The 27,202-nt window shown below is 44.2% G+C and overlaps 1 protein-coding gene across 3 annotated transcripts in view; it reads left to right on the plus strand.

Annotated features, from left to right (window-relative positions):
* Window positions 1-24,597, plus strand: part of zeb2a (zinc finger E-box binding homeobox 2a) — a 40,022-nt gene extending 15,425 nt beyond the window's left edge. For 2 of the 3 annotated variants that reach the window (XM_084022749.1, XM_084022748.1), the window contains 8 exons: window positions 11,245-11,541; window positions 12,215-12,280; window positions 12,985-13,179; window positions 13,290-13,504; window positions 15,570-15,678; window positions 16,313-18,162; window positions 18,932-19,112; window positions 22,514-24,597. In XM_084022749.1, coding sequence (XP_083878875.1) covers window positions 11,245-11,541; window positions 12,215-12,280; window positions 12,985-13,179; window positions 13,290-13,504; window positions 15,570-15,678; window positions 16,313-18,162; window positions 18,932-19,112; window positions 22,514-23,094 — 3,494 coding nt within the window. In that variant the 3' untranslated portion in view covers window positions 23,095-24,597. The remainder of the gene's footprint in view (window positions 1-11,244; window positions 11,542-12,214; window positions 12,281-12,984; window positions 13,180-13,289; window positions 13,505-15,569; window positions 15,679-16,312; window positions 18,163-18,931; window positions 19,113-22,513) is intronic. The other variant, XM_084022750.1, reaches the window with a different exon arrangement.
* Window positions 24,598-27,202: the final 2,605 nt, after the last annotated feature.

Consider the following 27,202-nt stretch of genomic DNA (forward strand, 5'->3'; position numbering starts at 1 on the left):
GTAAAATTCACCTACATCTATCCATATATATATATATATATATATATATATATAATATGTAGGATATAATATGAACACATAATAATATATAACATGTTATTATGTGTTCATATTGTAGCATCGAGATCCTCGTGGTCATCATTGAACCAGTTTCTTTACTTCTATATCTCATGTTTGGACGTTAAAAACCACTAATGGCTCGTTAATGCAGCTGCACTCAGACCGGAACCACAGACTCACTTATTATTATCATTTATGAGAACTATGTTTGTATGTATATATATATATATATATATATATGGGGGAACATGGTCGGTGGTTTTCCTGTGACGCAGCGAGTCTTAGACAGGAAGTGGAGACACCCCTCAGCTCGGAGGTACAATAGAGACCACATCGTGGTAACACTGTTCTCATTGCACCCCCCCCTTATTGTCAGCTGGGAGACGACGGCAGCATCACAACAGCTCTCAGATTTGATTCTGCCTGAATATTACAGTCAAATGTTTCTATTCATGAATAGATCAAACAGTTTCGGACTCTAGGAACTCAACCTGAGACCCTTAAACCTGGTCTGAACTGGATCAGCTCTGGAAGCTGAGTCTCTTTTGTTCTGATGAGATAAAGTAAATCAGTGAAGTGTTGATCATGTTTTAGCTGCTGTCAGGTGTTTCCTGATTGGACAATAGCCTCACAGCCAATCACAGTGGAGCGCTTACAATTCATACAGGCTCATTGAATCCTGCGGCCGCCCGTCCTCTTGACTGGGACGTCTCGACCTCGGCCAGCCTGTCACTTCCTGTCACCTTGGCGAGCCTCGAGGTCACATGACGATGAACACGTCTGTTAGTCTAAAGGTGTGACCGCGAACGGCACCTCATCACCACACAGAAGCGCTGCTCTGTGATTGGCTGTCATGTCCTGAAGATAACTTCATTGAGATTGTGGATTTATTTGAATGAAGAGGTTGATCAGATAAAACTTAATTCTCCAAGCAATGAGTCATACAAAGCAAAGTAAGACACGTTTAGTAGATTATTATTATTATTAGATATTAGAGATGAATATGAGATAACAGAAGACTTTAGTATGAACATCTGAACGATATTTCATATCTGAACATTTCTATTCTTCACACTCAGAAGGCAGCAAGGTACCGAGTGATGATGGTGGAGTTTTCTTCTTCTTATGCAGGTTTTGGTGGACGGAGGTCTTGTGAGTCAACATTAAAGTGTCTCCATCAGCAGTTTCACTTCAGCAAACTGTTCCAGGAACAGTGTGTGTGTGTGTGTGTGTGTGTGTGTGTGTGTGTGTGTGTGTGTGTGTGTGTGTGTGTGTGTGTGGTGTGTGGGTGTGTGTGCGTGTGTATTATTTATATTCGTCTCCTTGTCTCAGACTTGTTGAAGCAACAAAACCACTAACTGCTGCTTTTATCAGTAACCGTTAGAACTAATCTGGATCCAGAACCAACAGTTGAATCTGACACCATGTTAGAGACCCACATCCTGAGCTTGCTGTTGGGATAGTTATTGTTTGGCTTTTATTTTGAAAAGAAACACCCTTGTCCTGAGCTTCCTGTTGGGATAGTAGGCTTGTTTGGAATCAAGCATGCGCATGCATTTGCCTCGCAAAACAAGGCATTCTGGGAAAAAAACGTCACAAATGCTGGTGATAACTTCCCTTTGCGACATGTCACATGACTTTAAAAACTCGCGGTATCTCCAGGGTACCTCCCTCCGCATGCTTTTCTCTGCAGATGGTCTGAAATAAGTGCGGACATAAGACACTCCCCTCAACGTTGCCCTAGTTGGTTAGAATTATCACGTGGTATTTCCCACGTGAGAAAATTCCTCAGCCTCCGTCAACAACGGGACTTCAAATGCCTCGGCTCGAGTTCGTCAGCGACGAAGAAAGCCAGCGCCACTGGGCAGGCCATATTCTTTGTGCAAAGTCCGTGAAGTTTCCCCTGGCGCGATAGTTTCTGTTATGTATACAATTATTAATAAAGTTTAAATTAAAAAAAAAAAAAAAAAAGTCTGTGAAGTGCACCTGTGTCCGACTTGACGTGGTGGGAACTTGGCGTGTTTATGACGAGTTCCGGCGGATCCTCTCAAGTCTCGTTCATGCATCGGCGCAAATGCATGTGATCCGAAACGCGCCCAGTTATTCTGCTGGGCTTTTATTTTGAAAAGAAACACCCTTGTCCTGAGCTTGCTGTTGGGATAATTACTCTGTTGGCCTTAGAAAGTTCCCAGAGTTGATCAGGATTACTGGCAGGTCCCGGTCCAGGTCCAGATCCAGATCCAGCAGGTGAAGTGTGTCAGTAGTAGTCCTGCTCATGAAGACGAGTTAAAACACCTGCAGTCGTGAATAATTTGGAGGGAAAAGTTTGTGACAGGAAGAAGGTGGGAGGGGTTTAATAACTCCTCTTCCTCTTTGTCAAGACTCCCGTCCCACCTGGGAAGATGAATAATTCAGACCCCCAGAGAAACCTCAGACTGCTTCGATCCATTATTCACACTTAAAGTCTGACTTTCTCTTAAGGCAACCTACATTTCTATGGGGGGGGGGGTGGATGATTAATTAAACACTTACACAGAAAGACGAAGTCTGACGGCTTCAAACGCATGTAGAACAAGATCAGCACTTCAATAGAAACACACACACACACACACACACATATACACACACATATATGTGTGTGTGTGTGTGTCAGGTCTTATCAGACAGCAGCAGGAGTGTTTTTGTCTTCGTGTAGTTTGTGTAATCAGAGAGGGGCGGGACTTCAACCGACACGCTCTGCTGCTGATAGGATTACCGTTAGAGTCTCAGGTCTGCACCTCCACAGTCCACCTCCACATCCAGACATGAACCGGATCCCAAACGGATCCACGTCAGAGACCAACTGCTTAGTCCACCTCCACATCCAGACATGAACCGGATCCCAAACGGATCCACGTCAGAGACCAACTGCTTAGTCCACCTCCACATCCAGACATGAACCGGATCCCAAACGGATCCACGTCAGAGACCAACTGCTTAGTCCACCTCCACATCCAGACATGAACCGGATCCCAAACGGATCCACGTCAGAGACCAACTGCTTAGTCCACCTCCACATCCAGACATGAACCGGATCCCAAACGGATCCACGTCAGAGACCAACTGCTTAGTCCACATCCACATCCAGACATGAACCGGATCCCAAACGGATCCACGTCAGAGACCAACTGCTTAGTCCACCTCCAGATATGAACCGGATCCCAAACGGATCCACGTCAGAGACCAACTGCTTAGTCCACATCCACATCCAGACATGAACCGGATCCCAAACGGATCCACGTCAGAGACCAACTGCTTAGTCCACCTCCAGATATGAACCGGATCCCAAACGGATCCACGTCAGAGACCAACTGCTTAGTCCACATCCACATCCAGACATGAACCGGATCCCAAACGGATCCACGTCAGAGACCAACTGCTTAGTCCACCTCCAGATATGAACCGGATCCCAAACGGATCCACGTCAGAGACCAACTGCTTAGTCCACATCCACATCCAGACATGAACCGGATCCCAAACGGATCCACGTCAGAGGACCAACTGCCATAGAGAAAACACACATTTACGATTGTGAAGATCACACTCAGATCACAAATATCACTATATATATATATATATATATATATATATATATATATATATATATTGTATACAGTGTATATATACAGTATATATATATACAGTGTGTATTATGTATGTATATACATAAAGGCAACAGTAGTAAAAGCGAGTGGGGACACTTAGTAAATCCAGCTGAAGTTCGAGGTTGTTTGTTTGACTACGTGTGTCGGAGCGTTGGCAATATGTCTGGCAGTAGAAGTATAAATACTCATTTAAAAGTAACTCAAAGTTGGACTTGTGTTTGGTACTTGAGTAAATGTTCCAGGAAACACTTAGTATGTAGGAGTGTGTATAGTACAGTATGTAGTAGGGTGTGTACTAAAATATGTAGTAGTGTGTATAGCACAGTATGTAGGAGTGTGTATACTATAATATGTAGTAGTGTGTATAGTATAGCATGTAGGAGTGTGTATAGTACAGTATGTAGGAGTGTGTAAAGTACAGTATGTAGTAGTGTGTATAGTACAGTATGTAGTAGGGTGTGTACTAAAATATGTAGTAGTGTGTATAGCACAGTATGTAGGAGTGTGTATACTATAATATGTAGTAGTGTGTATAGTATAGCATGTAGTAGTGTGTATAGTACAGTATGTAGTAGGGTGTGTGCTAAAATATGTAGTATTGTGTATACTATCATGAAATTGTGTTTAAAACGAGCTGAAATGTGAATGGAGTTTGGTGCGAGGTGTTATCAGTCAGATGGCTGGGTGGTGAGGAGGGTGAGGTGGGGTCAGGGGTGGGTGAGGAAGGTGGGGGGTGAGGTGAGATGAGGGTGTGTAGGTGGTTCAGAGGGGGAGTTAACGCTTGCTTTTAACCGACTTACAGAAGTCAAGGTGTTGAAACCTGATTAAAGTTTTTAGTGACTCGACTCGTTCAAAGAGGAACTGCTGCTTCTACTGCTGTCACACCTAGTTCACTGATAACACACACACACACACACACACATGTACACACACACACACACACACACATATGTACACACACACATGCACACACACACACACAGACACAGATGTACACACACACACACACACACACACACACACACACAGACACAGATGTACACACACACAGATGTACACACACACATGCGCACACACACACACACACACACACACACACACAGATGTACACACACACATGCGCACACACACACACACACACACACACAGATGTACACACACACAGATGTACACACACACACACACACACGTACACACACATGCAAACACACACACACACAGATGTACACACACACACACACACACACATGCACACACACATATGCACACACACAAATGAACACATACACACACACATGCACACATATGCACACACACATTCACACAAACACGTATGTTTTGGCGGTTTGCGTACATTTTCACATTGTGCGTACGTTTTGATGGTTTCATACTTTTTCATGGTTTGCGTACGTTTTGGCGGTTTGCGTACGTTTTGGCGGTTTGCGTACGTTTTGGCGGTTTGTGTACGTTTCGGCGGTTTGCGTACGTTTCGGCGGTGTATTGTCGTTGTTGCTCCTCAGACAGAATCACTGTTCGTGGTGTTTCAGTCGGAGAGTAAATATCCTGAAGGTCTTCTCTGTGGTTGGTGGGTTTTCAGTCAACAACCCCCCCCCCCCCCCCCCCCACCCCTGTGAGAGGTGAATTACAGAGCGACTCTCCTTTTTTGTTTTCTAACCGGTCGACCACATGGGAGAACAGACTGGGATGTGGTGACTGTAATTACACAGCAGTCTGCCAACAGGTCGGCCATGGAAACTCCCCCCCCTTCCCCTCCCCTCCTACCCCCTCCTACCCCCCGTCTTTGAGGGATTTTCTCCATTCTTAGGTCCTCTGACTACATACCAGAGAAATGATCTGTTTCTGCTGCCAGAAGTCTGAACGTCCCACAGGAAACATGATCATCAACTAACCATCAACTGGATTTATTTATTTTAAATACAACTACACATGAAATCTTTGGACACATATTTCATACTATCATATATTATAACTACGTAATATAAAAACTATATATATATATATATATATATATATATATTTTTATTAGGGCTGTCAAAGTTAACGCGTTAATAACGCGTTAACGCAACATCCTCTTAACGCGCGATTAACGCTCGGTATTTAAAAAAAAAAAAAACGCGCATTGTATGATTTATGGCCGTCGGTGGCACCTGTAGTCTTGATCCAGAGGGAAGGTGCCTGTCCACAGGCAGCGGTGTTTCCCCGCGTCCCATTCATTGTCTATGTGAAAAGCCGTGCAATGCATTCTGGTGGCGTTGCGGCGAATGTCGAGAGACGGCGCGCGAGTTGGCCGCTCCTCATTTGCCTAAAGTTGAAGTCGAATCTACTTTATGCTAATCAGAGGCGCCGGGCTCGACTCGCCGCCTCGGGAACGCTCGCGAACGCTCGCAAAAAGTTGTTGTTTAAAGGAGAGCGCCTGTCAATCATCCTCTAGTGGCAGCCCACCAAGCCTGCAATACTGGGAAGCGGCGCGTCCACACGCGTTTAAAATCGATTTGTGAACGGCAAATTCACCTTCAAAAGACTGCCGGATGGTTCAGTCGATAAGACCAAAGTCATCTGCGCGTACTGTGGGTATGAAATGAGCTACCATAGAAGCACGTCCAGTCTGAGATATCACTTGCAAGCCAATGCACTTATATCCTAACTGTACTTATCTCCTGTTACACTATCTCCTGTGACATGTTCACTTTAATTGTTTGTGATATATTCTTATAACCCTGTTTTGATCCCATGTTTTGGTAAGGGGATATTTGAAGTGTTAAATAAACATTTTCATAAATCAAGTATATTTGCCCTTATGTTGTTAAAAGTATTAAGAATATGAAAAAAATACATTAAGGTACATTTAGAAGAAGAAAAAAAAATGTGCCAAAAAATGCGATTAATTTGCGATTAATCGCGAGTTAACTATGGACAAAATGCGATTAATCGCGATTAAAAAAATCAATCTTTTGACAGCCCTAATTTTTATATATGTAATAAATATACTATATATATATATATATATAGTATATTTATTACATATATATACAGTATATATATTTATATATATAAATGTGAAACTACTGCTTATAATGATAAAATATTACATACACAGCAGTCAGTCATCGGGGCTGACGGAGACTCTTGGCTGTAGTTTCCGTCCCTTGCTGATAAATGAGACTTTAATTTAATCAGGGGCCGGACCCCCCAACGCCACTTCTTCCTGTCACTGGTCTGTAGATGTAGATTGGTCTGTAGGTGTGGTCTGTAGATGTAGACTGGTCTGTAGGTGTAGAATGGTCTGTAGGTGTAGGCTGGTCTGTAGGTGTGGTCTGTAGATGTAGACTGGTCTGTAGGTGTAGAATGGTCTGTAGGTGTAGACTGGTCTGTAGGTGTAGAATGGTCTGTAGATGTAGACTGGTCTGTAGGTGTAGAATGGTCTGTAGGTGTAGACTGGTCTGTAGGTGTGGTCTGTAGGTGTAGGCTGGTCTGTAGGTGTGGTCTGTAGATGTAGACTGGTCTGTAGGTGTAGAATGGTCTGTAGATGTAGACTGGTCTGTAGGTGTAGAATGGTCTGTAGGTGTAGACTGGTCTGTAGGTGTAGAATAGTCTGTAGGTGTAGACTGGTCTGTAGATGTAGATTGGTCTGTAGGTGTGGTCTGTAGGTGTAGAATGGTCTGTAGGTGTAGAATGGTCTGTAGGTGTAGACTGGTCTGTAGATGTAGATTGGTCTGTAGGTGTGGTCTGTAGATGTAGACTGGTCGGTAGGTGTGGTCTGTAGGTGTAGAATGGTCTGTAGGTGTAGGCTGGTCTGTAGGTGTGGTCTGTAGATGTAGACTGGTCTGTAGGTGTAGACTGGTCTGTAGGTGTAGAATGGTCTGTAGGTGTAGACTGGTCTGTAGGTGTAGAATGGTCTGTAGGTGTAGACTGGTCTGTAGGTGTAGACTGGTCTGTAGGTGTAGAATGGTCTGTAGGTGTAGACTGGTCTGTAGGTGTAGAATGGTCTGTAGATGTAGACTGGTCTGTAGGTGTAGAATGGTCTGTAGGTGTAGACTGGTCTGTAGGTGTAGACTGGTCTGTAGGTGTAGAATGGTCTGTAGGTGTAGACTGGTCTGTAGGTGTAGGCTGTCCTGTCCTGGTTCTTGTCAGAAATAGATTAAATGTGGCCAGAAGTATATGGACAATCATTGGTGTAACTGTATGGATGTTACCATTCAGCTGTCCACATACTTTTGTCCGTGTGTTACCTGTGTTTCCAGCTCGTAGCCGCTAGGCAGCGACCTCATTATCCACAGCAGTTATCTCCCCCTCCTCCCCCTTCAGTGGTTCAGGTGATCTGCTCTCAGGAGAGAGAGAGAGAGAGAGAGAGAGAGAGAGAGAGAGAGAGAGAGAGAGAGAGAGAGCTGGTTTCATCTCTCATTACCTTGCAGTGAGCGGCAGGATGTGGACGCAGCACCTGGACCAGGAAGATCTGTTAGATCTGATCCATCTGTGGCAATATAGACGGACTCTGACTATTATTATTATTACATTAGTATTATTATTATTCTTGGATCTATCAGAACGGACTGCTGGATGTTTAATGTGCTGATGGAACAGGTACGTTATCTTTCTCTTTATTATCCCGAGTCCCGCCTCCTCCTCCAACGGAAAGCTGTGATTGGATGAATAACACGACAAAGCTCTAATATTTCGATTAGTCTGTCCAGAAAACGAGTCGAAACATTTATCTGTTTGCAACGTTCTGTCGATGTGTCCAGACTGGACATTTGATCTTTTTCAAGAGGAAACAAACTTATGTTGGACATGTTTCTGGAGAAGTAAAGAGGCGAGCTGGCCGACCGTGGAGGAGGTGAACCTGTCGACCTGTTTCCAGCAGATGAAACTGAAGCAGAACAAGAGTTTTTTATTAAAGTTCTGCGTGTTTGAACTGACGAGCAGACACATGGCGTGAGAACGTTCTCTGCAGCACCTGCAGCCACACAGAGCCTCTGTTCACTGTTACATACCTTCTGATGACCACCTGCCCGGAAACTCAGAGCCCCAAACCTCCTCACCCCCTCACCCTCCTCACCCGCCTCACAAACAGCTGGGGGCATTTGTTTGTCTGAGAGAAAGGGTTTGAGCGGAGGAGGAGGGGAGGATGAGGAGACCGGGAGGAGGGGGGAGGAGGGGGAGGAGATTAATGTGTCTTTGTAAAGGGTCTGCCCTGGGATGTGTCGTCTCTGCTTTGTCCTCGTCTCCGTGAATGGACACAAAGGACGGACGGCTGCAGACAATAAGAGCTCTGTGAGATCAGCAGGTCCAACAATGGAGGAGCTGGTGTTCATGTGTTCATATTCATGTATTCATGTGTTCATGTTCATATTCATGTGTTCATGTCCATGTGTTCATGTTCATATTCATGTGATCATGTGTTCATGTTCATATTCATGTGTTCATGTTCATATTCATGTGATCATGTTCATATTCATGTGTTCATGTGTTCATGTTCATATTCATGTGTTCATGTACATGTGTTCACATTCATGTGTTCATGTTCATATTCATGTGATCATGTTCATATTCATGTGTTCATGTGTTCATGTTCATATTCATGTGTTCATGTTCATATTCATGTGTTCATGTACATGTGTTCACATTCATGTGTTCATGTTCATATTCATTGTTCATGTTCATATTCATGTGTTCATGTGTTCATGTTCATATTCATGTGATCATGTTCATATTCATGTGTTCATGTTCATATTCATGTGTTCATGTTCATATTCATGTGTTCATGTACATGTGTTCACATTCATGTGTTCATGTTCATATTCATTGTTCATGTTCATATTCATGTGTTCATGTGTTCATGTGTTCATGTGTTCATGTTCATATTCATGTGTTCATGTACATGTGTTCACATTCATGTGTTCATGTTCATATTCATTGTTCATGTTCATATTCATGTGTTCATGTGCTCATGTTCATATTCATGTGTTCATGTGTCCATGTTCATAGTCATGTGTCCATGTTCATATTCATGTGTTCATATTCATATGTTTATGTGTTCATGTTCATGTGTTCATGTTCATATTCATGTGTGCATGTTCATGTGTTCATATTCATGTGTTCATATTCATGTGTTCATGTGCTCATGTTCATATTCATGTGTTCATGTGTGTAGTAATAAAATGGCGGACAGTGTTTTGGGTGAGATATGAGTCGGCTGCGTTGCCCCGGTGACATCTGCCACTCTGACAGTCATGTGACCCGGCGGGCAAACAGCATGGTGAATGGCTTTTGTTAGCGAGGTCACCCACCGACCAGCTGACCGAACAATCACAACACAGACAGACACACACACACACACACACACAGCGACCTGCTGCTTTACACTGAAGATTTAAGGTGGATTCATTCCTGTTTCTTCCTCTTTGGTCTCAACAGTCCACCTTTAGTTCAGTATTCTAAACAACGTTGGTGTTTGGGGACTATTTAAAGTGGTGGAGGGTGAACGCTGCTTCTTCTTCAGGTCACATTCCTGCAGCTAAAAGGCAACCAGCACAATGGTGGTGGTGGGGGTGGGGTATCCTACACGTTCGACCACACAACGAGTGTTCACATCTCACTTTTCAGCTCTTTCTTTGCTCGGTATTACCCGCTCTAAATCCTGCTGGTCACACCTCTTATTAAAGCCGGTCTGTCCCACGCCACCAACCCCCCCCCAACTCCCCCTCTTGGTATTCAGCCCAGGTCAGCAGATTTCGGCCTGGCCCACCGTAGCTCCCCTTTTTAATTTGCACCTGTTGTGCAGTTGTCCGGGAGGCGAGCGCCGCAGACAAAGATCATATTATTAGCAGATATTCTCAGACTTAATCTCCCCGGACCGTCTCATTGGTCCTCTGGCGTCTCATTGGTCCTCCTGGCATCTCATTGGTCCTCCTGGGAACCTGAACGTTGCCACGTAAACGTTCAGCAGATCCCCGGAGGAGCAGCCGAGCTGGCCGACGCCTCTTCTTACAGCTTTATTAGGAAACGCCGACGTGAAAATGAGGCTGAAATGTTCCCTTTTCCTTGGGGCCTCCTCGCCGGTTCCCATGATGTCATCCCCCCTCCAGCTGACAGCTGACCAGTTAAACCTCCAGCAGAAACATAAACTACTTTGAAGTACATTTTGTAGTAAATTCGACAGTTTGCTGACGATGTGTACTTCTACTGCAGTAAAACTTTCAGTCGTTGTACTTTAACATTTTGGTTTGAGAACATTTACTTGAAGTGTTTCTGTGAAGAGTCACATGTTGCTGCAGAAGTTGACTTCCTGTTTCCCCCTGGCCCCAGGCTTTATGCTAAGCTATGCTATGCTAACCAGTTGTGAACTGTCAAATGAAACACAGAAGGTGTACTTGTCCATGTCCCCCATGTGAACCAGGTTTATGTTGGAATATTTACTTCAGTCCCCTGATAGTCTGAAAGAGTCCAGAATAGGAATGTGACTCCTCCTCCTGGTCCTGGTCCTGGTCTAACAGGTGTTCTTGTCTCTGCTGTGTTTCAGTGTTGAACTATGAGAACCTGGTGGAGACGGGTTCGGAAACCGACGAGGACGACCGGACTCTGGTCTCGGAGGAGAACGGCTTCTCTAACGGAGGAGGAGGACCAGGAGGTGGGTCGGGATCAGGAGGAGGCGAGGATGAGGAGGTGGGCAGTCCTGCCGGGGTCCCCTCTCTGGAGGCGTCACCCCGGGTTGCCCATGCCCTGTTGTCCTACCGGGACCAGGAGGACTCAGAGGGACTACAGAGACACCATCAGCGCTGGAGACTGGGAGACGACGACAGACACCTGAACGGTGCCGGTAAGTCCTCAGACCAGGTTTTACATCTGGGAGGGGGATCTGAGTCCAGGCCAGTGTTTGTAGACTGATGACATCACGGTGATGACAAGATCACCGAGAAGTGAGGAGCTCGTTATTCCTCCATCTTGTCTCTGAGGACAGAAAATAGACAAAGAGTCGCCATTTTAGAAAAACAACAAGAGAAGAAGAAGAAGAGTCGAGTCCACAGAGACTAAGACGAGTCCCAGTGTTCCCAGCATGGTTACTGGTCTGCTGGTTTACACCTCCTCCACTCGCTTTCATCATGTCTATGGTGATATTAGAATATACGCTTAATTTCTTCAGCTTGAGGACCAATGGGATTAGTATTAGTAATTAGTAATAATTATTATTATATATGATACTTATTAGAATAATAATAATAATAATATCATTATTATAATAATAAATATGTTTCTATTAAATACATATATATATATATATATATATATATATAATATACATATATAAAATATACATTTATAAAATCTATTTTTTCATCTTATAGTGAACATTTCTATTTAATTTAATTGGATAATTGTTCATCTTTTATTAGGTGATGTATATTTATATACGTATGTAACATATTTTACAATAATTTTAAGGGCGGAGCAGAAGACTAAATGTTTCTGTTTTCTGTGATTTTATTGAACAGACGACCAGAAGGAGGACGAATATGAAGCCGTCAGTCCGGAGGTGACTCTGCACGCGAACAGTACAGGTGACAATAACAACAACAACAACAACATGTATAAATATTTATACATGTACATATAATACACATAAACAAACACAGGATGTTTGTGCGTCATTGTCTGTGTCAACCTCCAAGGAAGCGTTGACATTTTGTTGATTCATATCTAAGGAAGTACGGAAACTTTTTTTTAAAATAGACATTTTTGGAATTTTTTATGACAAAATAGAATTCATGAAGTTTCAATTATGAGATAATATGTAAAAATAATTTAAATAGCAACATTATTATCATAATTCTGAAGTTGTTTTTGAGAATATTTCAAAATGACTTGATAATTCTGACTAAGTGTGTCATAATTTTCCTTCATAATTTCTTCTTCATACAGTATTTTCTTGGCTTATCAAATAATGTTGAATTCTGACGTATCTGGTGAATTTTACTTTCTGTTTCAGGCCTCCATCTTTTAGACATCAGAGGCCTCACTTTCACTTTCACTCTATGAAAGTTTAATTCAAGTTTCTTGTTTGACTTGGTATGAACAATACTTTATACTCAGTTAAATGATTGTTTATGAATGGTTGATATATTTTGAACTGACTTGAGGAACAGAGGTATCTAAAAGAGAGCGTAGGACAGTAGATACGTATGAAGTCACTGTTTCACTCAGAACCTACGTTTCTATGCAGATGATGGAGTTTTAGAATCGTCTGTTTGTTTCCTGTCTCCAGTCAAGCGGCTGGACGGCGTCTCTGAGCTGGACGAGTACTTCCTGAAACGTAAACTGGATGAGGGAGACGGTCACCCGGCAACCATCGCCGAGTACCTACAGCGCAGCGACACCGCCATCATTTACCCAGAAGCCCCAGAAGAGGTGACACGACTGGGGACGCCTGAAGCCAGCGGTCAGGATGAGAGCGAGCAGGGTGAGGCGAGGCCAACACCTCGAACTACAATGACCGAATACTGAACAACCTCATGAACTACATGTTTGTGTTTGGCATCAGCTTCATTCCCTGACCTTTGTCCGTCTCAGACCTGCTTTCCGGCTCACCCGACGACTTTGCCCAGCTGCTCACGTGTCCATACTGCGACCGCGGCTACAAGCGCCTGACGTCTCTGAAGGAACACATCAAGTACCGCCACGAGAAGAACGAGGAGAACTTCAGCTGCCCGCTGTGTGCCGACGCCTTCGCCCACCGCACACAGCTGGAGCGTCACATGACCACGCACAAACCCGCCAGAGACCAGGTAACACACAGAACCGCCATGTGATGGCACAGAAAGCAGTCAGGTGTCTTCAGAGGCGTTGACTTTATTTATTTGTGATTTACATAAGACATGAAAAGACGAGACGTGATAGATTATTAAAAGAATAAACATCTCAAATATACAATTTTCTCAATTAACAGAACACGATGGAGCCTTGGGGAACTCCACGGATCATTTTTGTTTAGTCAGACATTTAAGGATTGATTCCAGTGTGAGACCATAGGTTGATCTAATTGATTAGTGGATTGATAGATAAATATTCAGTCACTAGTTTGGTAATGGATTCAATCTCATCCAACCATTTGGTGGTTTTAGCTCCTCGGGTGCATAATGACTTTCCTTTGTCATTGACGTTGAAACGAGACATTAGAATACATTATCTCAGATTCTTATAATTATATATACTTATTCACTTCCTTCTATAGACTAAAGGATTAACAGAGACAATACTTAACATCTCTCTCAACGCTGGTGCGTGAACCACGTTTCCCATCAGCCATCGTGTCTTCACATGTTCAGCTTCAGAGCTGGAGACTCTTAAATCTCAGCTCAATGTCTTTATGTCCAACAGACTCACAAACTCATGTTTTATGTCATTTGAATGGAGATACCCCTAAAGGTCCCTCCCAGTCCTCCCAGTCCTTCCCAGTTCTCCCAGTCGGTCCAGTGACATGGATTTATTCAGGCCGTCTGACTTTGGATCTCAGCTGTTGCTGGACCTGAATCTGGAGCAGATGAGATTATATAAAGCCCGGTTCAGGTCTCAGACCTGTAAATATCTTTAGTGCAGCATGTAAACACAGTTCAGGGTGTTAGACAGTAATCTAATGAAACGCTGCAGTGAATGACTTCCTGCACACGCCCGAACGCCCCATGATCCTAAACTCCCGTCAAAGTCACCAGCTCACCACCGAATCATTCAATTTACCAAGTCCACTGATCATAATGAGATTTCCTCAGTTAAACCGCGACCGCGGCTCCCAGCCTTCATACCTGACCCCCCTCCAACCGGGACCAGATGGTCTTTAAATCATCATAATCCTCTAATGACTTGAAGTGCTTGTTTATTTGTGTCCTTCCTGTTAAAGAGAGACGGGTTCTCACTACGACATCACTCATGACATCACAATCACAAACATTCACAATCCAGCTGTTGGTTGTACACAGTACATACGTGTACAAGTACATCATTAATTAGAATAAACACTGTGGGCATGGGCAGCAAGTATTACAATGAAGTAGTAGGTGTAAGTTCAGTTGTAAGTTTTAGAATGAAGTATATAGTTCAGGTATAAATATTAGTATAAAATATGTAGTTCAGGTATAAGTATAAGAATAACATATTAAGTGCAGGTACAAGTACAAGAATAAAATATGTAGTTCAGGTATAAGTATTAGTATAAAATATGTAGTTCAAGTATAAGTATTAGTATAAAATGTGTAGTGCAGGTATACCTACTAGTATAAAATGTGTAGTGCAGGTATAAGTATTAGTAATTACTGTGTTTTATTAAATCCATAATAATGAAACAAATCTTTTTGTTTCTGATTTTGTAACAGATTCTGTTTAAAGTTTAATATTTGATATAAAATGTTATAAATGAACTACAGAGCAGCGACGTTGTGAAGCTTATTTCCCAGTGAAATCAACAGAAATGATTCTCTCTGTCTCTCTCTCTCTCTCTCTCTCTCTCTCTCTATGTGTCTCTCTCTCTCTCACATCGACTCTTTACATCCACTACAGTCTGACGGGGGGGGGGGGGGGGGGGGGGTGTCATCTCCCGTGGGTCTGTTTGTTTATCTCTTTATTTGCATTTCAAATGTGGTGAAACTGAGAAACGGTTACCTCTGAGCAGCCGGCCCACACGGTTTCTCAGAATGTGCTGCAGATAAGACGACTTTGAGGATCTTTCTTCGCTATCAGATCTGCTTCACTAAATACTATTACATTTCCCCGTCAGCTGCCGTTCCACTGTAATCTGCTTGCTGACTCCCACTCGTCCTCCATCACATGATAACTCTTCTCTTTGTTTTCTGTCTGCAGCCACCACTGCTCAACGACGCTGCTGGAAACCGCAAGTTTAAATGCGTCGAGTGTGGAAAAGCCTTCAAGTACAAACATCACCTGAAGGAGCACCTTCGCATTCACAGTGGTGAGTCGTCGGCCAATTGAATGATACTCGGCTCGCTGACTCATCACCTGTTTCATACATTAAAGATTGACGCGACAGAATGAACCATGACTGAATTGATCTTTCGCCTTTAACAGCTCAAACACTGAGCCACGAATGATTCACATTACACACTTATGTCAAGTCCTTCTTCTAGTACTCACTGTGATCCTGCTGATAAAATACTGGTTGTGTTGCCAGATTTGACAAGAAAAGAAAAATATGTATTGACCCACTAGGTTTTTATTACATAGTCGACCAAATGTGTCAAATAATTATTATGGGGAAAAAACGAGCTGAATCATCAAATTCTAACCTGACTTCAGATCTGACATCAAAGTTCAGATGGTCCAAAATAAGTTCAAATTGTCAAAAGCAACAAAAACACCTGCAGAATCAAATACAAAGTAAAGAGTGTATCAGGAGCAGTGGGAAGCTCCCGGGTTTTGGAGTTCCATGCCTTGCTCAAGGGCTCCCAGCGGTGCCCTGGAGGCAAACTGGCACCTCTCTAGATACCAGTCCACACCCTGTACTCTGGTTGCAAGCCGAGTCCCCATAGACTGAACTACAAGATCCAACTGTAATTATTTGAAACTGAAAGATATTTGTGTTGCAGGTGAGAAGCCATACGAGTGCTCCAACTGTAAGAAGCGATTCTCCCACTCTGGATCCTACAGCTCCCACATCAGCAGCAAGAAATGCATCGGCCTCATCACTGTCAACGGACGAGTACGCAATGGAAACAAGCCCGGGTCCTCACCCAACTCCACGACCTCATCACCTGGAAGCCCCGCCCTCGCACAGCTCCGCCACAAACTGGAAAACGGGCGCCCACTCGGCCCCCCAGACCAGCAGGGTCAGCTCGACATCAAAGCCGAGCCGATGGACTTCAACGAGTATCGGCTACTGATGTCCTCTCAGCACGGGTTTGGGGGACCAGGGGCCTCCCCAAGTCCCCTTCAACATCTGGGAGGCATGGGGCTAGACCTCCCCCTGCTGGGCTTCTCAGGGTCTTTAGGGAACAACCTAAATGAGGTGCAGAAGGTGCTTCAGATTGTGGACAATACAGTGTGCAGGCAGAAGATGGATGGGAACCCAGAAGAGATTTCCAAGCTCAGGGCCTACATGAAGGAGCTAGGAGCCCAGATGGAGGAACAGAGGCTGTCCCAGGCCAGTTTCCAGGTGGTGAGCCAAGGCAGCCCCACAAAGAGCATCATCGACTACACACTGGAGAAGGTCAATGAGGCCAAGAGTCTGATAGATGACTCCAAGAGGCAAGTGGACATCAAGAAGGAGAAGCCAAACCACACAGCTGATCTTGGTGGAGAGGAGAAACCTCACAATGGCCATAACCATTTCCTGGCGTTCTCCTGCCAGTACTGCAAGGAGACCTTCCCCGGGCCCATCCCGCTGCACCAACACGAGCGCTACCTGTGTAAAATGAACGAGGAGATCAAAGCAGTCCTGCAACCGTCCAACAGCAGTCCTGTTGGACGCAGGGCAGCATTACCCTCCGAGCTGTCCTGCAACGATCGGGCGACCAGCCCCATTAACCCTTTCAAGGACCACGTGTCGGTGCTCAAGGCGTACTTTGCCATGAACACTGAGCCCAACTCAGAGGAACTGCTCAAGATTTCAACTGCTGTAGGCCTTCCTCAAGAGTTTGTCAAGCAGTGGTTCGCCCAGTGGAAGAACCAAAACCACCATGGAGGTATTCTGAGGAAAAAGTCGCCGCCTCCTGACCGCGGTGGACCAGACGTCAACCACAGCTTTAGCCAGTCAGCAATGTCCCTTCCTACCATAGATTTACAGGGAGGCTTCACTAATGGTGATGCCTCCCACAGACTCACAAAGGTCAACCAGTTTACAGCCAACAGGCAAACAACAGGGGACAAACCACTAGACCCCTTGGACCACTTGAGGAGCAACACGCCTTCACCCCTCAACCTTTCTTCAACTTCCTCCAAAAATTCTCAGAGTAGCTCTTACACTCCAAACAGCCTAGCTTCTGAGGATGCCCATGGGGATATACCACTGGATCTGTCGCTGCCCAAACACATGGCCCAGAGGCTCATGAAGCTCCCCAGGCGCAACGGTTTCATCATTGAGCCCAATGGCGAGGCGCTAGGACGAGATCTGGTGTCCAGGCCCCTAGATCTGGTCAACATCAAGAAGGAAGTCCTTAGTTCTGATGGTGGAGGGAACTCCATGGAGAAAAGCACCAGTCCCATCTTTGGGATTAATCCCTTTGCTGGTCCCGTCTACACTTCTCTACCACCTCACGGAGCATTTCCTCCACCCACCTTCATGTCTCCTGCCCAGGCCACCATCCCAGGCCTGAGGCACTACCCAGGCCTCGATCACATGAGCTTCCTGCCCCACATGGCCTATACCTACGCCACCGAGGCAGCCACATTTGCTGAAATGCAGCAGAGGAGAAAGTACCAACGGAAACCTGGTTTCCAGGTAAAACCAGTTAACAATCTAGACCATGTAGTCCTGAAACCTAAATCACTTGCATTTATCCAGCTGTCCTTATCTTAAACCTGTCTGGTTTTACTCTAGGCCATGGTGGTCAATAAGATACCACAAGCAAGACCATCTCACCACATTAGGTTAGGTTAGGTTTATGAAAACTGTCACCGTACGGAAACAAGTTGAAACAGATGAAATCTTCAGAAATAAAATGTCTTGTTGTTTTGTAGGACGTCAGAATAGGAATGTAAAATAAATGTGACCTTAATTTTTGTAGAACGCCGCTGTTGAAGATGCGGCTGATAAACAGATTGACAAAACTGATGACATCATCCTGAACTCTGGTCTCTGCAGCTAATTTCAGATCAGTTTTATCAACCTTAGCAACTTTAGCGTGTTAGCAGAAGTAGCATCAGGAGAACTAAGAAGGAGCCAATCAGCAGCTCCAAATAGAGAATGCTACTAAAGAGACCTCGGTTTATTGACCGTTGGTGTAGATCGGGTCCACCTGTCGGTCTCCTGCTGAACGGGGTCCTCCTGTTCACCTGGTTCTGTCTTTATCTGTCAACACATGCGAGAGGTCCCATATGGCCCCCCGTTTTTAAGAGTCCCCTGGATGAAGAGGACTTACCCAGGTTGGGCCTTTAAGCTCTGTCCAGACTTGGGATCATGGGGGCGGTGGGGGGGTCGGACCAGAAGGTGTCTCTCAACAGGTGTGGGATTATGAGCTGTGTTGAACCGGTCTGTCCTTGTGTCTCAGGGGGACCTGCTGGACGGGACGGCGGACTATCTGTCTGGCCTGGAGGACCTGACAGACAGCGAGTCGCTGCTGTCCAGGAAGAAGATGAAGAAGACTGAAAGTGGTATGTACGCGTGTGACTTGTGCGACAAAACATTCCAGAAGACCAGTTCCCTCCTAAGACACAAATATGAGCACACAGGTATATATAACATTTGGACACTTCTTCTTTTACCCCCGTTGCTTTGTGCCCCCCCCCCCCCCCCCCCCCATTCTCTGATCTACGAGCTTTCATCTGATTTGGTCACTTAGAAATCCAACTTGTAGCTTTTTTCCTTTTTGTCTGCCGTTTGTTACTTCTTCTGTTTGTTCTCTGTGAACCGTTAACATGTTTCTTTCTTTTCAGCGGGGGGGGGGGGGGGGGGGGCGTTTAATATGCAGAGGATTACTCAAACATTCAGCGCCCCAGATATAAGCATCTCATTCATACGGTGGAGGAGGAGGGGGAGGTGTGCATGTTTGCATGAGATGCTGTTTGTACATGTGTGTTTGTTTCGGCGTGTGTGTGTGTGTGTGTGTGTGTGTGAGATGTGTGAGATGTGTGTGTGAGATGTGAAGATCAAAAGGAAATATTAATTACAGCAGAGAGATGGTCCATTTTTACATATTTGTGCTGGAAAACAAACCAGTAAACATCCCACAGGTGAACTATTCAACCCTTTATCCCAGTGTTAAAGTGTGTGTGTGTGTGTGTACCCCCCCCAAAAAAAAAAAAAAGCTTACCTATAGCACTCTGATCGTAGCACTGTCACTCTTAAGGTACTACTTTACTCAGATGAGGACCTAACACTTGTTCTATTTTTAGCTCTTACTTTATCGGCAATGATTCGTTGTGGTTTCTTTGTTTCCTTCTTTTGACAAATGTACTTATTGTAAGTCGCTTTGGACAAAAGCTAAATGACCTAAATGTAAATGTAAATGTGTATATATATATATATACTATATTTAAATATAGCCCTGTGATGGACTGGTGAACCCTGCCTTCGTCCCAATGTTCACGTTGCCCCGTGTCCACGTTGCTCCGTGTCCACGTTGCCCCGTGTCCACGTTGCCCAGTGTCCACGTTGCCCCGTGTCCACGTTGCTCCGTGTCCACGTTGCCCAGTGTCCACGTTGCTCCGTGTCCACGTTGCTCCGTGTCCACGTTGCCCAGTGTCCACGTTGCCCCGTGTCCACGTTGCTCCGTGTCCACGTTGCCCAGTGTCCACGTTGCTCCGTGTCCACGTTGCCCAGTGTCCACGTTGCTCCGTGTCCACGTTGCCCAGTGTCCACGTTGCCCCGTGTCCACGTTGCTCCGTGTCCACGTTGCCCAGTGTCCACGTTGCCCCGTGTCCACGTTGCTCCGTGTCCACGTTGCCCAGTGTCCACGTTGCCCAGTGTCCACGTTGCCCAGTGTCCACGTTGCTCCGTGTCCACGTTGCCCAGTGTCCACATTGCTCCGTGTCCACGTTGCTGGCCTGAACCTGAACTCTGATAAAATGTGTTCTCAAACAAACTCAGTGAGTCTGAACCTCCACCTGAGTCCCGTCACTCCACCTTCACCTCTTACATGCTGTTGCATCACCTGCCCCCCCCCTGTCAGGCAGAGCAAGAATCCACTGCCTCGTTATTTTTGCTGCCCTGTGTGTGTGTGTGTGTGTGTGTGTGTGTGTGTGTGTCTGTGTGGGTTATGGTGAACTATGCCAGCGATGGGGGATATTACAAGCATTCCAGGTCTATTTGTGGCTACGATCTGCCTGCATGTGTGTTGCGTGTGTGTGTGCATGTGTGTGTGTGCGTGTGTGTGTGTTTAAATCCGGTGCTCTGATGTCACTGCGGGTTGTCGTTGCCTCGTGGCGTCTCAGGCATCTCATCTGGCGTTGCCGCGGCAACAGGCGGGCACAGAGCGCCGCCAGGAGTCTTAATATGGAGACGGGACCAGTTTAGTCTGGAGACGGTTCTGCAGGTTTAAAGGTTCAGCGGGAAGGATCTGGTTTGTCCCGTAGAAACATAGCAGAAACACGCCGTTCTTTGCTGATGACATCACACTGTACATCACAAAATAATTATATATATATATATATATATATATATATATATATATATATATATATATATAGGCTGAGGGCTGCACGGTGGTGTAGTGGGTAGCACTCACAGTGAGAGGGTCCCGGGTTCAACTCCCGATTCCCGTGTGAGCGTGGGTTCTCTCCGGGTTCTCCGGCTTCCTCCCACAGTCCAAACACATGCAGGATGGGAATAGGCAATGTGAGCGTGAATGGTTGTTTGTCTCTACATGTCAGCCCTGTGATAGACTGGCCAGGTGAACCCTGCCTTCTGCCTGGGATCGGCTCCAGCCCCCCCGCAACCCTGAATACAGGATAAGCGGTAGAAAATGGATGGATGGATGTTTTGTTGAAAAGTTGATTCATAAATATTAACATCATGAAATATATGTTGCTGCTGGTTTTTAATATTTCCTAAGAGAATATTCATTTTATTTTAACGCATCACCACGACTCATAAACATGGAGAAATTTTGAAATTAGAATATATTTTTCATCAGTTTGAGTCAGAATGTCGTCTCATTTTTATATGAATAATAAATGTCTCTGCTAAAGATTCACGTCTACATAAAAACAAGAAGAAATGAATGTCCCGTTCTGAGATGAGATATTGATGCAGAACGGGACATTCATTTTTTAATCTTTAGCATTAGCATATATATATATATATATATATATATATATATATATATATATATATATACTGTTCTTCATCCGTCAATATTATTAAGATTTTCTTTATCTTTTATTCCATGACTTTTTGTTTGGTGTTTTTGTTAAATTTTCCAACATAAATTTCTTTTTTTTAGTTGAGAAATGACCATTTTATTTATGTGACTCCTAATATTTCCTAATTGTATTTATTTCATACTGTAGTGTACATTATTAGAGTTCTTCACAAAGATATATTTTATTAAAAATTATTCATTGATTATTGGAACATAAGTATCAATAGTGAGCGTTTATGCTATTTGATTTCCATTTTTTAATTGTTTCATACATTTAGAAAAACATTCACATGACTTTTTACTTTTACTTCAGAATTATAACTGACAGGAAACTTTAATGATTTGTACATATCGCACACTGATGTTGCAAATGTTTGTCTCCATTTTGTCTTGTCTTACAATGTTCTGATAATTATTCATCATCTGTTGGCTTATTTGATGCCTGAAAAAAGTCCTATATATTTAAATACAAATGTGTATATATATATATACATATATATATATATGTATATATATATATATGTATATATACATATATATATATATATATATATCAGAAATTTAAAAAAAGTTATAAAAGTAATTTGAGTCATGTCTGCATGGTTTCTTTGTGAATTGAAAAGCAGCCGATGTGTTTGTAACGTCTGATTGTGGCGTCGGTCCTGCTCAGTCTGATGTCACTTCCTGGTGTCTGTCCCTGAAGCTGTGCTGTGTTGTCATTGGTCGGTGTGGCCGCATGCTCACTCTTCTTCTGTGGTTATGTGTCTGCAGGGAAGCGTCCTCACCAGTGTCAGATCTGCAAGAAGGCCTTCAAACACAAGCACCATCTGATCGAGCACTCGCGCCTGCACTCCGGGGAGAAACCCTACCAGTGTGACAAGTGTGGCAAGCGCTTCTCCCACTCGGGCTCCTACTCGCAGCACATGAACCACCGCTACTCCTACTGCAAGAGGGAGGCGGAGGAGCGCGAGGCGGCTGAGAGGGAGGCCCGGGACAAGGGGGGCGGCGGGGGCCTGGAGCCCACCGAGCTGCTCATGAGGAGGGCCTACCTGCAGGGCCTGGGGCCCCTCGGGTATTCGGACCCCGAGGACCAGCAGGAGGGCAGCGGCGGTGGCGGTACCATCCTGAGGGATGGCAGCGAGGGAGGAGGGCGGGAGGAGAGGGACGGCAAGACGTACGAGGAGGTGACAGACGGACACGAGGCACGTTTCAGGGAAGGAGAGGAGGAAGAGGAGGAGGAGAAGGAGGAAAGAGACTCTGCGAGGGACGACAAGGGCAAAGACACAACGCAGCTGATGGACGACAGTTCACGAGAAGGGAAGACAGACAGCAGGTCGGACCAGGAGGACTGATCAGGGTCAGACCGATTGGGTCGGACCAGGAGGATCGGGGTCGGACCAGCAGGACTGATCAGGGTCGGATCAGGAGGATTGGGGCCGGACCGATCGGGGTCGGACCAGGAGGATCGGGGTTGGACCAGGAGGATCGGGGTTGGACCAGGAGGACTGATCAGGAGGATTGGGGTCGGACTGATCGGGGCTGGACCAGGAGAATTGGGGTCAGACCAGGAGGACCGGGGTCGGTCCGATCGAGAGGAAACAAGCTTTGGAACATGTCACTTTGGCTTCCGTCTCTCCTGTTTCACGAATAACATGCTTTTATTTTGAAAGGACTGTACAGAAATGACTGGTGGCGTTCCGAGAAACGTTTATGACATCACGACGGGGCGTTTCCACGTCACGAAGGTTGCTTGGACAAACGCCAGCCAAGCTGAGCCTCGTCTGTTTGAACTTGTTTGATTTTAAAACGTGATGCAACGTTTTCTGAATTTAATTCTTAAAATCAGAGAAGTTTAGAGTTCTGCAGGTAGAACCTGATAATTCAAAGGATTCCTATAAAGATATAAACATCTGTTCAGTGTTTACAATGTGTAAAATATGACTCATTATGAATATTAATAGCACTGATGCAGCTCCTCAGATCATCTCTGTACAGCCCTCTACCCAAGATGCAATGCAATGACCGCCGACATCCACGTCATGAAGCTGGGTGGGATTGTTCAAAAATCCACATTATGCAAAAAATAAAAAAGAAGATAAAAGAAGAAGTAATAATGAGTGTGATTCTAGTGAAGCTGTTTTTAATGTACAGTATTATAAAGGCCTAGAAGCTGTGTGGTGCTACCATGTTCTTAACTTCCTGCGTCTCGTTGTGTTCCGAACCCCACGGCAGGAAATTGCACTCAACTCCTCGAATCACTACAAAATAAAATAAAAAAAGAATTTAATAAAAAGAGGGAAAAAAGGCTCGAACACTCGGTCACTTCCTGTCGTGTTGTCGTCGTGTTTCTGTGTCTTTGACTGTGACTTTTATTACTTTTGCCAACTAACCACACAGTTTTGGGCCTCCTGATCTTTTTGTTTTCTTTATGTGAAGGAACATTTAAACCTGTGTGATTTTCAAAATAAAATGGCGATGTGAGTCTTAAAAAGGGGAGGAAGGAGTTTAATATGAAAGGGCTCCGTTTTAAAAGATGAACTAAAAAAGGACAGAGCCTTTTTTGTGTGTTGAATTTTTCTCCAGAGAAAGCCTTATATGCAAACCTGTTGACCTGTGTTTCTGCAAAGTGCCATCCCTATAGTCCTCTCTCACGTGTTCTCATGTTCTCATGTTCTCACGTGTTCTCATGTTCTCATGTTCTCACGTGTTCTCATGTTCTCACGTGTTCTCATGTTCTCATGTTCTCACGTGTTCTCATGTTCTCACGTGTTCTCATGTTCTCATGTTCTCACGTGTTCTCATGTTCTCACGTGTTCTCATGTTCTCATGTTCTCACGTGTTCTCATGTTCTCATGTTCTCACGTGTTCTCATGTTCTCACGTGTTCTCATGTTCTCACGTGTTCTCATGTTCTCATGTTCTCACGTGTTCTCATGTTCTCACGTGTTCTCATGTTCTCATGTTCTCATGTTCTCACGTGTTCTCATGTTCTCATGTTCTCACGTGTTCTCATGTTCTCACGTGTTCTCATGTTCTCATGTTCTCACGTGTTCTCATGTTCTCACGTGTTCACGTGTTCTCATGTTCTCATGTTCTCACGTGTTCTCATGTTCTCATGTTCTCACGTGTTCTCATGTTCTCACGTGTTCACGTGTTCTCATGTTCTCATGTTCTCACGTGTTCTCATGTTCTCCTGTTCTCACGTGTTCACGTGTTCTCATGTTCTCATGTTCTCACGTGTTCTCATGTTCTCACGTGTTCACGTGTTCTCATGTTCTCACGTGTTCTCATGTTCTCACGTGTTCTCATGTTCTCATGTTCTCACGTGTTCTCATGTTCTCACGTGTTCACGTGTTCTCATGTTCTCACGTGTTCTCATGTTCTCACGTGTTCACGTGTTCTCATGTTCTCATGTTCTCACGTGTTCTCATGTTCTCATGTTCTCACGTGTTCTCATGTTCTTACGTGTTCTCGTGTTCTCATGCTCTCATGCTTCATCCTCAGTGTTCCTAGACTTAGAGCGCAGTTTCCTAGTTTACACATGTTTGTGCAATTTTCTCTACTTTTTGGTTCCATGACAGTATTTCTTTGTCAGTATTACTTTTTTAGTTTTTGTTAAATTTTCCAACATAAATTTCTTTTTTTTATTCGAGAATTGACCATTTTATTTATGTGACTCATTTTATATTTCCTAATTGTATTTATTTCATACTGTAGTGTACAGTATTATAGAGTTCCTCACAAATAGATATATTTTAGTAAAAATTGTTCATTGATTATTGGAGCAAAAATATGAATAGAAAGCGTTTATGCTATTTGGAAAATCTCAATTGTTTTGTCTTTTGTTTGATTTCCTTGAAACTACTGGAAATTCTAAATTTGGGGAACTTTTGATACGATGATTATTGTGAAACACTGTATTTTTGAGAGTTAAATGAAATCCACTTTATTCATCCCACTGAGGAGGTGACGAAGGACTGATGATGATGATGATGATGAAGGAATTCCTGATATGTCTGAAGTATTATTATTGAATTTTTAATTTCTCTTGGAAATTACCATGCTCGATTAAATGTAGCCAAATTAAATTTTAATAAAACTGTGTTATTCTTCTTGTACGTCTGTTTGATTTATTAGCAACACTCAGGGATGAAGAAGAAGATAATGATGAAGATGATGAGGTGATAATAGGGGAATTGGACTTGATGTAGCCGCCTGTAGCACGCTACCTAACGTGATCAGTGTTGGGAGTAACGCGTTACAAAAGTAATGCATTACTGTAATGCATTACGTTTTGCTGTAACGCGGTAATGTAAGGCATTACAAAAAAAAAACTGGTAATATTTTACTCGGTACAAATCTCAGTAACGCGCGTTACAATGCATTTTAAACCTGAAATCAATTGGTGTGTTGTTTTTATACAAATTCGCCAAAAGTGTGAAAGCCGGTCCGTGTGACTCTACACTATGTTAATTAAGCGCTGTTGTTAGCAGGCTCCATGAGCTGGACACCGACTCACGGAGCGGCTCCCGGTCGGTCAGAGCGCAGCCGACCCCGGCAGTCACACCGAGGATCAACAGCTGAGGGGCGGCGGCGAAGGCGGGGGCTCCGATTCTCCCCGTCGGTTTTGAACCGCTTTTATGTCCGCGTCATAACGCTTTTGGTGCGAGTTTAAAACAGTAGGTTTACTTCAAAACGCGAGCGTCAGACGCTGTCAGAGCGTTTATGAACAGTGTTTTAGAGCTCCCCTAAATGTCTCAGGTAGGCTTTCAGGTAATTTCGCAGCATACGGCGCCTTCAAGGTCATTAAAAAAGACGAACGGCAAATCTGGAATGAAAAATGTCACTGTTATTTCATCCCCGAATCCCATTCATGAACACAATATCTAACATCAGTTAACGAGTCGTTTTCTGTTTCTCGTTTTCCGCTTTTTAAACGAATAACGGGATACGAGTCATTTTCCGTTCTTCGTTCTTTTATTTTGAAGCGAAAAACATCACATCTCTGTGTAATGAGCTGCATTGAACACAAGAAGATCTATTGAGAACAAAAAATCCATATTTCGTTTTATTTTGGCGAAAAGTAATGCAAAAGTAATGTAAAAGTAGTGTAATGCCTTACAATTCAAAGACAGTAATATTGTAATGTAACTAATTACTTTGAAATGACAGTAACAAGTAATAAATAGTGCATTACGCTTTTGAAGTAACTTGCCCAACACTGAACATGATGCATTGTGGGTTGAAAGCGATGCATGATGGCTAGAATTGTGTCCGACTTAGCAGCCGACTGCAAAGACGTCACAGGGTCGCGACCATATCACGTGACCCAAAACATCGCGGGAACAAGTTTTTACGTTTTTTTGCAACCGGCTTGCCCACACCACGTGTGTTCAGGTCCGCACTCGGCGGCCACCTTGTGGTGAAATGATTTGCCTTTTTATTTTGGTCGCATTGATCT

This window comes from Eutrigla gurnardus (genome assembly GCF_963514095.1).
Source record: "Eutrigla gurnardus genome assembly, chromosome: 12".
Lineage (NCBI taxonomy): Eukaryota > Metazoa > Chordata > Actinopteri > Perciformes > Triglidae > Eutrigla > Eutrigla gurnardus.